Source organism: Chelon labrosus (genome assembly GCF_963514085.1).
Source record: "Chelon labrosus genome assembly, chromosome: 23".
Taxonomy (NCBI): domain Eukaryota; kingdom Metazoa; phylum Chordata; class Actinopteri; order Mugiliformes; family Mugilidae; genus Chelon; species Chelon labrosus.
In genome coordinates, this window is record NC_140356.1 from 14,021,636 (window position 1) to 14,034,308 (window position 12,673).

The 12,673-nt window shown below is 44.7% G+C and overlaps 1 protein-coding gene across 1 annotated transcript in view; it reads left to right on the forward strand.

The window, feature by feature from the left end:
- The window catches only part of snd1 (staphylococcal nuclease and tudor domain containing 1), a 174,864-nt gene that overhangs the window by 32,290 nt on the left and 129,901 nt on the right, over positions 1-12,673 (forward strand). Inside the window, exons 12-14 of the mRNA XM_084573206.1 lie at positions 8,771-8,871; positions 10,901-11,011; positions 12,562-12,634. Coding sequence (XP_084429332.1) covers positions 8,771-8,871; positions 10,901-11,011; positions 12,562-12,634 — 285 coding nt within the window. The remainder of the gene's footprint in view (positions 1-8,770; positions 8,872-10,900; positions 11,012-12,561; positions 12,635-12,673) is intronic.

A 12,673-nucleotide genomic window follows, 5' to 3' on the forward strand; every position in this document is an offset into this window, starting at 1 on the left:
TTAAATGTTCCAAACATAACATCAAAACAATTTTCCACACTGGAAGTTGATTTTTGGCCGTAGTCCCCCTTTAGTAAATCAATAAAATTACGCCTACAACGCCGCCGTTGTGGCAATTTAGCCGCCTCCGGTGCCAGTAATGGCGTGGAGAGAAGGCGGGTGTTGCTCAAAAGCATGCCTAGAGCTGTTGTCCACGGCCTGAGCTAAATGATGGTTTATGTTTTTCCCAAAAAGGTAACTTTAACACTTGTCAAAAGCCCAGGGGCTGCATTATAATGGGGACCATGATGGAAAAGACTGTTTTTTTTTTTTTACATAGCAATGCAACTGCAGATTGGTAGAAGACTGTCAAAATGCCGCATTTATGCACCATCACACCGCCAGAAATGACTCCCCTAAATAGAAGTTATCTCATAAACTCAGAGCTGCAATTGTCTCCGAAGATTTTCGCATTTACAGGCGTCTAAATTTCAGGCTCCTAAACCCAACCGCTATCGACGGAGCAAATAATCCTGTCTCGCACACTTTCCTAACTGTGCAACCGAGTTATATATTTAAAAAAGAAAACGCACTACAAGCCCGATAAACACAAAAACATGCACCCACTCAAAGCCAAAAGCCAAGAGAGTTCCCTCTTGGCATTCGGTACGGGAGTGAGATTCATATCCCTGTCCCAGCCTCCCATTACGGTCGTTTTAATCATCCTCATTAATGTTTTTCTAATGGCAGAGAATTCAGCCGTAAGCTGGCTTTTGACAACTGAGGCGAGAATAATGATTCCGCTGTTTATTTGTGGTGTTTGTGTTTGGAAATAATGAATGTGCGCGTAATGGGAATTGCGGGTCTATAGCCGTGCTAAGGTGTAAAAAAGATACTGCAGAGGATGTGTGTAGACCTTTCTGTAGAACTGCATACCCACATTAAAACCCAGTGTGTGTAGATGGTTTATGGACATGCATAAAGCGCAGATGAACTCACCATTCACATATATTTAGAACCTGGAACATACATGCAAACCTCTCACCCTTATGCTATGGCCATTAGCTGTTAACTCATGCAAACTCCAATGGAAAGCAACTCGCAACATGTACAGTAATGACTGAATAAAATAAGTTAGTACATAATACTTACGCATGCACTGTAAAATCCAACAATCGTCCTCAACACACATGCACGCGCACAATAGCTGACAGCACTCATATCAGACTGTGCCGTCTTTATACCCGGTTTGATTTCACAGTATTTTTCGCTTAGACTCAAGGGTGTTTCAAAAGTCAACTCGGCTTAAGTGTTCCTGTGCCTTTCTGAGCCTCGGGCAAATTGCTGTTTGTAGTGTTTATCGGAGAGGAAAGTATGCATGATTGTGTATGCGTCAAAAGGAGTTAGTGTCTTAGGCGTGTTGACTATGCATCTTTTCACCGGGGTGAGTCAGTGGCCCTGTTTACATTGTGCGTTGGAACGCGTCACGGATGATTCGGTGATTTGTGGACGGCTCTGAACGCAGGTGGAGGCGTGCTCCTTGACGTTTTGAGAGATCTGATCACTCGAGCTGCAGCCGGAGGTGGTGGTGGTGGTGGTGGTGGTGTTGGTGGTGTTGGTGGTGATGGTCATCAGGGATCTGTTTATCCACATGCAGAATGCGGGGATTGCAAATGAAACCTTGACCACTTAATCAGTGTTTTTATTATGTGAAGAGCACTGCAAACTTACAAAGCGCATTCAAAACCCACGGCAAATTACCATCTCCTCTCTCTTGCTCCGGTCTGATAGAATCACTTTGTTTTTTTAATCTCGGCGTTTCTCTTAAGATCTGCCTCGATATGGCCTCCCACTCCCTTTCCCTGTAGTTAAAGCGGCACTTTCATTTAAATAAATGTCTGTTAAGACACTATCGCCCAAATGAGATAACACTGTAGTGACTGAACCTGTGGCCCACTGATAAAAGTATTGCAGTATTCTTTATTAATATTGTACTGAGTGTCTGGGCTGAAAAATGTTTTAAGTTGCTGCTAATGGAATCTCCATGAATGGATATCTGGATGTGAATGAGGAAAAGACAATAGACATCTGGTTCGCTGTTGCTCCTGCAGCTTCATTTTAAAAGGCTATTAGGCCCCAAAATGCTTCAACCAAGACTGAAATCTGGATGAGTATACACCAATCAAGCATAACATTATGACCACTGACGGGAGAAGTGAATCACATTGACCATCTTGTGACAATTCAGTGTTCAGCTGGGAAACTTTTGGTCCTGGAGTCGTTTGTTACTTTAGACATGTAGCACCCACCTAGATCAGAGCATGCACCCCCATCCCATAGCAATGACACCCCTTGATGGTAGCAGCCATCCCTTAAAACAGTTTTGGAACAACTAAAAAAAACATGAAAAACCGCACAAGGTGCTCCCCTGGCCTCCAAATTCCCTAGCTCCCAAGCTGATCAAGTATCTGTGGGATGATCCACGGAGGTCCCTCCCCACCCATAGGACCCAGACATGCCAAAACCGGCCCGCAGAGGGTCTAATCCGGCCCGTGGGATGAATTTGCAAATTGCAAAAATTACATTGAAGACATTAACTGCAATTTTTCCAATAAAAGTAATTGCTATTCATAGGGTTCACACATATTTAGTAAGAGTTGTGGACATAAAACAACACTGAGACCAAGAACTAAACGGAAATTGCATTTCTTTTTCTTAGGAAATGTCCAGTCACTAACCTTGTAAATTGTTATTAGTCTGGCCTCCTTGACATCAAACTGGGCTGTATGTGGCCCCTGAACTAAAATGAGTTTGACACCCCTGCTCTAAAGAGTCACAACTGTTTTGGAGGCACAAGGGAGACCTTCATAATATTAAGCAGGTGTTTATAATGTTATGCCTGACTGGTGTATAGTACTATGCAAATGTATTGGACACTAAAAATGTCTTAATAAGCCCAAAACAAAACGATACAATTCTGTTTATTTATTAATCTGTGAAACGAAAAACCCAAAATCAAACCATTTGCCTTTTGGACGACATCAGTTGGGTTGAGATTACAGAAATCTGCGCCGGATTTTCCCTTGAATTCAACCCTCCAGACAATATACAGAGACTTTGCTCACTACCGAGGCTGATATACTGTTCCATGTATACATAGCACAGTATATGCCACTATATTCATCTACATTAGATTAGTATTGAAGCGGGATCTCCCAAGTGTGTGCTCACAGGCTCTTTGAAGTGAGTTAGGTTTAAATGGAGAGCCCTTGCCCATTTGCCAGCAGCGCGGCTTCTTCCCTCCCCACAATGCTAAATCAATAACAAAGGAGCTCTGGAATGTTTCTCCTTTCCCGTGCATTTACTTTTGCCGAGGCAGAAGGCTAAAGCTCATAGTTAAACCTTCTGTCACCATGTATTGTTTATAAAATCTCAAAAACTGCAGGGTTTTGCAGATACAAGCATCATCCTTTAGCTGCCGTGGCAACGAGAGAGATTTAGTTTGGATAAAATGATCCCAGGCTCGCTGTTGGTGAGTGTTTATTCGTGAGCACATTACTTAACCCCTCGAGGCTTTCTTGTTAATCTAACCTACCTTGGCCTAGTTGTGTTCTCAACTTGGATACAGGTATATGCACAGATGTGCATGTTGCACTCCAACAAGGAGAGAGGTTTAGTCGACCCACTTACTGTCATCCTGTCTCTGAACAGTAAGCTCTATGGAGACAGATTTGGAGCAGTAAGCATTAGTAGAACACCACAGTTTTCCCAGAAATTTTGCTCGAGAGAGAGCTCCGCTTTTATCTTTTTCCGTTTTTTTTTTCCTTTCTGACAGAAGCCCAGACACACAGGTTTTACCTCAACAGTAGGGTAATTGAAAGTTGACCGACCTGGTGTATTTAAGAGGAAATACCCTGGTTTTTGGGCACCCTTGAACCACAAAGGAGCGAGTCATTTGTAGAGTGGGACTGCAGATTTGTCACATTTCCACGTCATGTTTCTCAAACTTGACTCACCCAAAGCTGAGGTTGTTATCAGACTGACCTACAGGTATTCCCCTTGTCCGTGTTCAAAGCTCAGGAACTGCCCGAGCCGGCAGTACGTCACTCGAATTGGGAAAACAAGCAGATTCCCCCCTGACTAAACCTTCTAGGACGTGACTAAGCATTAACTGCTAGTCTCAGTGTGCTAATGCTCAAAGCCCTAATACCGCTGCTCCGGTTTAGGAGAATAAAGCTACATTAAATACTTTTTTTTATTAAACCCCCTATTTCTCATCTCCATAAGGAGAGCATGGTGCTTTTGATCTTCTATAAAGCATATCTAATATCCACATTCAAAAGACAGACTTTTTTCTCTCCTCTCTCTTTTTTTCTTGGCCCAGAAGAGTCTATATTTGATAGCTCTCTGTGCTATCTGTGAGAAATTGTTGCAATACCTGGTCTAGTTTTTGAACCAAGACTTCACAGTGGTGCTAACAACAACGTATGTTTGATCCGTTTCATGTTAGCAGACTGCTTAAATTTATTTTACACAAGCCATTAATTCCACCTTATATCCAAAACGTCTTCTGAGGTATAGGTTTAGTAGCCTACAAAAAATAAAAGAAGAGAAATGCACCGAGGCGTTTTCCTTTTTCTTCTTTCTCTCTGTCACTCTGTCTGTCTCCATCTTTCTCATATATATTATAAATATATACCCACCTCCATTGAAATGGCAGCGCTTGCATGGTGACATAATCCCAAAAAGCTTGATTTGGCTAACTTTATAAGTAGTGCTTCTTGTGCGCCTGGGTCTCAGCCTCAGCAGAAAAAAAAAGTCCAATGGAAATGTTGCATTAAGCCACTTATCAGGGTTGAGCACATTCGGATAATCCGGCGTGCTCAAAGTGGCTCCTGTTATGCAGCTGCTTGTGTAGCACTGTTAGCGACAGAGTTCTTCCCCTCGTATTGGTGGGCGCGTGAGTGCGCCAATGAGAATGCCTCGTGTATTTTGATGTGATGTTGTGGGGTTGGGGGCTTGAGGTGTTTGTGTGTTCAAGCACATGTGAAGCGGGTAGACCTTAGCGTCATCAGGTCCCACAGATGAAAATCCAGATGGGGCTTCCTCTTCCTCCTCCTTTTACTTTCCTCTCTGCGTTGTACCGTCCCAGCCAAAGGTTTTTTCGTTCTCTCCCCTCTTCATTAAATGATAGCCGGCTGCGATTATAGCCTCCTAAAACACAGCAGTGACTTAAGCGCCTCTTCTTGCACACACAGTTTCTTTACTCACCCACACACACTCTGTTCTTTTACCAAACCTTCATACCTTGCTTCCCCTCTTAACCATTATTCCTCCCTTTTTTCTCTCCAGACATCTTAAAAAAACACCAACCAACTAATGAATTGAATAACACTGATCTCAAAACAATGTAATGTTCTTCTAGGAAACCTGGGTTCTGGCATTTATGTAGACGTTAAGCGGACTTTATGCCTCTGGGGGACATAGACACAGTAATCTACGCACCTAGCCGACTGCAAATCCATCTTCCAAAAATCCAAACTTGCGGAGATGAAGACGCAGTTGGAAATACTGAAGCAGAAACATGCTAAGACCAAGCGGACCAATCACAGCTCTTGCAGTCTGCATTGCCTTGACGCGTAGTTAGATTTCTGGGGAGGTGGGTCCGGCTACAGCCTTATGGTCTGGGCTATCGCCGTACTTATGGCGTCAAACTGACGCAGAAGCCTGTTAGTTAGATACGTGCCACCACCTGATCACTGTTAAACGGCGGCGTTCCTTGCAACCTGATGCCATATAATCCCCAGATAAGTGACACATAGGCATCCAACCATCCATAGGGTACAAAAGAAAATATGATACAGACCTGGATGTTGGACGTTCTTCCATTGATCATCCATGGTTCAGTTCTAGTGCTCATGTACCTTAGCTATTTAAGCTAGAGTAACTCATCACTTAGGTTGGACCACACTAGCCATTCATCTCACTCCGTCGATGTGTCCATGCCTTCCTTGGACCCGTTTTGATAGGTACTGACCACTGTAGACCGGCCGAGCTGTAGTTTTGGAGATGTCTGTGAAGGTTCTCAGTCATCCAGGTCATGGTATATCCAAAAAAGGTTCAAAAAAGGCAACTGGACTTGTAGAGTTTTTTTGAGAAGACGTTTCACCACTCATCCGAGTAGCTTCTTTAGTTCTATCTTCTAGAACAGTTCTATCTTCTAGAACTGAAGAAACTACTCCGATGATTCGTGAAACATCCTCTCAAAAAAACCCTACAAGTCCAGTTGCCTTTTTTGAACCTTTTTTGGATATAGTTTTGGAGATGCTCTGGTCTGGCTGCCTAGCCATTACAATAAGGCCCTCGTTGGAGTTTCTCAAATTCTTCCACTTTCCCATTTGATTTAATTTTAAAACATAAACTTTGAAGACAAAATGTTCACTAATATATTCCACCCACTGACAGATGATCAGTATTACTCTCTCGACCTGCGATTAGGTCATGGACAATCGGCGTATATTTCTACCAAGAGCTCCAAAACAGTTAAATGTGTTTATTTATTTGTTGGGTGATCGGTTTAAAATACAGCGAAAAGAAAAAGGAACCAGCTGTGTGTACTGAGTAAGACAGACTATAGTGCCACGTTGCTCGTTTCAGTTAAAGCAAACCTAGACCTCCTACACTTTGTCAGGATAAGCAGCCCTTCCCTGCGCTCCTGTCTGCAAAAACCACTCATGCTGAGCCCATGCTGGGCTATGATTGCTGTTACTCATTACATGGCATATGTAGCCTCTCTAAATCGTAGCTCAGCGTAAGCTGTCTAAGGAAAGCCTTGTCGATTAAGACCGTCTCACATTAAACTCATTTTAGGAGGCATGGGGTCTGTTTCGTCTATCAGGGAGAGGTCCGACTGGCAGAAGTTGGTCACTACAGATATTGATGATGTTCTTTCTATAGAGTTGATTTAAAAATGATTATAACTAAATTAATTTGCATATGTCTTTGCTCTTGTCCAGCTCTTCAGGCCTGACAAAGCTCCGTCATGTTTTCGATCTCCGTCACACATGGACTAATCCCGTTGCGTGAATGTCCAACATGAGGTTCTAAATCCTGCCCTGTTGTTGGTTTAGAAAATCACCCTACTTACCCTTTGTACCACACTCAAATGAGTCGAACAACACCCCAACAGAGAGGATCCAACACACAGGATGCATCACCCAGAACGTTTTCGTCTTCTACCGTCACACACGCTGCACAAACAAGCTACCAACGTGATTCTTTTGGCAGAGTTAACCATATATTCCCAAGCTGCCTGTCGCCTCAGCACAACAAACACATTTTGTCTCGCACCTCACCCGCCGTCCTTATCACTCCCCCACTTTCTAATCCATCCGCTGCCTCTCCCCCTCTGTTTTCGCTCTCCTCTGGGGGCGGGCTCTTATAGATGGCTTTGCCTTATCGGGATATCTGGTGGACGGCCCGTGGAGAATGGGCCTGGGACTCCTCTAATCCAACATAGCTCGGTCAAAGTTTAGAATCTGTCGCCACCTCGCTTAATGGGGTTTCAATCTCCGCATCAGCTCTCCTGTTTTCTCATTTTCCCGTGTCATCTCAACTTAAATTCTTTACTTTACACCGACAACTAGACACGAGTATGAGTATTAAACACGCTTAAGGCCAACGCAAAATGTTGGTTTTCATCATTTAAATGGCTTCGCTTTTCAATAAGGCCCAGTAGACATGGATTACAAGGAAGACCAGAGCTTCCGTGAGGGTTAATCAGCGTGCCGGTGATACTTCTCACCAGATATTTCTACTCTTATTATCATTTTTTTGAATTTAATTTTCTTGCTCCCTGCCTTAATTTCCTTTTCTTTTTCCAAAAAGAATCCTTTTTTTTAATTTGATCCGTATCCACCTGATAAATGTTGTTCAGTGACATTTGCAACCTGCAATCATACGCTTAATTGTGCAGAAGAGCTAATGATGCTCTGCTGCTATCCTTCTCCTCCTCTTTATGAACAATACACTACAATACTTCAGTCTTCCCCCCCATCACCGTGTCTCCATCCTGTCCATGTAATGACAGACTGACATTGTTCTTTCGTGTCCCTGTTATAAGCCTGTCTGCATTGTTTCTGTCTGACTTGTGTCTACGCTATGATGCTATGATGCAGAGCCCGATTCCCACTTATTTTTTTCTCCTTTCTTTCCTCCCCCTACTTCCCATCACGCTCGTCTGACACGCTTGACACATAGCTCTTAAACTGCCGATCGTGTCTACCGGTATGGCTGCCTTCCCCCCGCTGTTAGCGCTGTCTGCCTGTGTCTGGCCCACAAAGCAGGCTTTCCCTGTCACATGCCTGTGGATATGCGCGCACAGCCGAGTGACAAAATTGTATCTTCGGGGTGGGCGGATTGGAGTCTTGTCCCTGGGGGAGCTGTGTCGAAAACACACAGTGTAGGGTTCTATCTATCGCCGCTCCCTGTGTATGCATGCATGCATGCACGTACATATGTGTGTGTACGCGCGCGCATCGTCCCAAACACCCACCGTGTGTTAATACTCCTCCTCTGGGGAGATCTACAGTGCTGCCTGATGTGATGTGCACTGACTGGGGGTGACCTTGAGAACTGGGACAAACGAAAAGGGACCCACATACACACGAGTCAGAGCGGTCGCCGCACTAATTATTACCGTAACTTGGTGCTACCTTCATTCTTTCACTGCTCTTGGTGTATTTTTAAAAAAAATATTTTATTAAACCTCCTTGCTTGTTTTCCCTTGTAGGTCAATGTGACGGTGGACTACATCAGAGCAGCCACCGGTCCAGGTGAAAGCACGCCTGCCTTCTCGGAGCGCACCTGTGCTACAGTCACAATTGGCGGCATGTAAGTAACAGTTCACACTCATGTTTTTATCCTCCCATTGTTGATACTGTTTAAGCATACACTAGACTCGGGTAATAGTTTTCCTTTTCTCGCCATCTGATGACGAAGAGTAATCACTTCAAATGCTCCGAACCTCTAATCTCCCCATGAATCGCGGAGTAACCTGAAAATGCGCCTTTGTGTTTTAATTTCATGAAAAGGCTCGCCTCAGCGCACACGGTTATTTTTCTATCTTCTATCAAACACGACTTCGAAAGAAAAAAAAAATGCGGTTTATCTCTTTGAGATGTTGCACGCAGACATAAACGTTATTAAACCATTCAGAGGCTCAAATTTAATCAGAAGCACAATAGACGACTTTGATGCCGAATAACTTAAAATGAACCTTCTGTTCTGACTCGCGAAACGCTTTCACTTATCTTCTGGTTCCCTGCGTGTGTGCGCGCGCGCCACCCGAGGCGCAGAGCGTTGTCACATTTGCTCTCGGAGACGTGCTCGCAGATTTATCTTCGTCGTCAAACGTACCGAATTGTATTCCGGCCAGCAACCGGGGTCAGGATCGGGTCTCGTCAACGGCCAATTACAACCCCAGCATCTCGCGGATAACAGTTGGCGTGGTCCCCCATGAATGCTGAGGTCAGGGGTCGAGCTGGTCAGCGGGGCGGATGTTTTTGACCTTGCGTGACCTTACGCCGTATGGTATTATTCATAACTTCTATCCATATGGAAGGAGACAAACCACAGAAGCCTGTTTTTTTTGTTTTTTGTTTTTTTGTTTTTTTGTGAAGAAATGGGCTCCGCTCGAGACTTTGTGGGCGCCTACTGGTGTTATGAATCAGGCACTTATTGTTCTCATCTTGGAGAACTGGCCACGGCTATGAGGATTTAGCCGTCTCAGCCGCTTCTGTCTTCTCGTGTAATCCCGGAATGAACTCGTTGACGATGAGATCAAGCCTGTGTGGCAGACTTACCATCTGTTGCAAGGACTTCTTCTTGTCTCTGAAGATGGTTTTCGTGACTCTGTCTGGGTTCTGTGTAATTCCTGCAGAGTGAATACGAGGCCAAAGTCTCGTTCTGTTCCAGTTCCAGTTCCAACCATTAGCAGCTGTTGATGTGGGTACAGAAAACACGTAAAATGGACATAAAGAAGCATTTGAGTTGGGGCATCTACAGCATGTCAGATACCATGTCTTTACTGAACAGCACATGCAGATTTCTTAAGGTTGTTACATGCGCCGGAAGCTCAAGTGCCGAACTCAAGGGAAGTCCTCATACGTCCCCTCCTACTGCAGCATGCATCACACGCGCTAAGCATTGTGGCAAATGCGGGAGACGGGACGTCGAGAGGCACTTTTTCTTATTATTTACGGACATTGACCACGCCGTTCGTTCAGCTTGCTCCCACACACAGTATGCAGATTCGCGGTCACACTGCGAAGATTAGCATCTGGGAGCTCACAGAGCATTTCCGCGTTAGCCACGCCCACTTCAATCCAATCGCAGAACAGTAACCGAACACCACGCGAGAAAAGAAGTTCTGCCCAGCTGACGTGTCGAGAACAAGCTGCGAGAACAAAATGGCGTCATTTTGTTCTCAGAAAGAAACTTTAGAGGCTGATACATACTCCGCAAGCACGATTTGTTCTTGCGGAGTATGTATCAGCCTTTAAAGTTTCCTTCTGTCCCTTCATTTCTTTCTCCCAGAGTTTAGCCACAACACTGACGCCCAAGAACTAGCCACCAAGTGCTGCATTAATTACCACAATACTCCCCTCTTTCCGCCCTTAATCCTCTTCTATACACCAGTAACGCAACAAGGAAGCGGTTAGTCGAGTGTGCAGTGTCAACATTTATGTGACCTTTGTTCTTTAGCAGAGCCACCTTTGGGATTAGTCCTGCCTTTTATTTATTTATTTTTTTTGTTTGGGGTGATTTGCTTAGAATTCTAAACGAAGCAAGGAAAAAAAAAAAAAGGTTTTGCTTGTTGCATTTCATAACCCGCTCTATCTCTCCCCTCCTCTTTCTCCAGCAACATAGCCGAGGCCCTGGTCAGTAAAGGCCTCGCCACCGTCATCAGATACAGACAGGACGATGACCAGCGCTCCTCCCACTATGACGAGCTGCTTGCCGCAGAGGCACGGTGAGGAACACGTTTGCGAGCTCTTTCGCACAAAGCACTTTCACACTCTCCATCTGCCTTTTTTTTTTTTTATTTTTTTTTTTTCTTCTTCCTACTCCTTCTGAATGAACTTCGATCAGCTGGTCCCTCGAATGACATGCGACGCATACACGAACGCGAGACCCTCTCGCGACCTTGACAATTTTTTGCTCTTGCGAAAATGAAACATGACCTTGAGCCTTAGACTTGTGTACCGTTTCATCCATCACAGCGAAGGTGAAGCAACTAGCGTCTTTCTTTTCCCCCCCAGAATTAATTTGAGCAGCGCAGCCATTATCAAACCCCGTCCTTCGCTACACTTTCCAGAAGAAACGTGTCATTACTCTCAAATATTTACTCATGCATGTATCAGTGCCTCTTTTTTTTTTTTTTTTTTTTCTTTCTCTCTTTTACATGCCTGTGCACACATACACCTTCCCAAGTGCTGGACGCTAAATCATAGGCTCTCTTTACACAGGCCCTATGAATATAATTATGTGGAGGTGCAGTGGGGAGATTTAGTGCAAGCTTTATTACTCTGCCATAGATTAAGATCTGCTTGCTATAGGTAGAGCAGATGCAGGCGCGGCCTCTTTTTATAGGATTAACTCTTCCTCTCCCTTTTCTTTCATGCAGTGTCACTGCCCACCCGCCCTCTTTTGCTCCTCTCTCTCTTTCTCTCTCTCTCTCTCTCAGCGCTCCCGCTTGCTGTCTTCCTTTGCACATTTTGTCCTTATTTCTGCACCTTAGCTGTTTTAGCTTTGTCCTTCTTTGGCCTTGCTCTTCTGGGTCTTCTTTTTTTTTTTTTTTTCTCCTCCCTCTCTTCCCCTTCTCTTTTTCTTGCTCTCTCTCTTTCTCTCTGTCCCTGGTGGGGTCCTATTAGAGCTGATGAGAGGTTTCTGTCTATAGCCTTGGTTGTATTTTTAGTTCCCACTGCACAAGGCCAGCGGCCCGCAGCCTTCAAGGAACCCTCCTCCCCCACCACCTCCTCCACCTCCTCCTCCTCCTCCTCCTCCTCCTCCTCCTCCTACTCTTGGCTATTAAATGCACATGCACCGTATACATATACTCACATAAATGCACAGGCTCTATCTTGGATGCACTGGACTGCATCTTAGTGCTCCAATAGTGGCATGATTCCACAGCAGCAACCACAGGTCATCTTCATCTCCTTCGGCCCTAGAGGCGTTTTCAAGCAACTCCCACCAGCAGCCGTTGTCATCACTCGAGCATCGCTTTCCTCTGAGTCTCTCCTCATTCCGCCGTTCTAACCATAATTTCCCTTCCATTATAATTCCTCTCCCACCATTTTCACTCTAGCCTCCAGATTATCTGGGTGGGGGGAAGAAAAAAAAAAATCCTCCCACTACCGCTTCCCAGTAAGCCGTAATGGCAGAAATTACATTCTACTTCAGTGTCCCTGTATATTTACAGTGATGACATAAACTATTAAACATTATGCCTCCAGATGTATTTCAGAAATACTTGAGCTGTGTCAGAACTGTGTGTGTGTGTCTATGGTTTTACTGCAGGGCCATCAAGAACGGGAAGGGGCTGCACAGCAAGAAGGAGGTTCCCATCCACAGAGTGGCTGACATCTCTGGGGTACGTCTCTTTTCATGTCTACACAGGGGAATTAAAGGT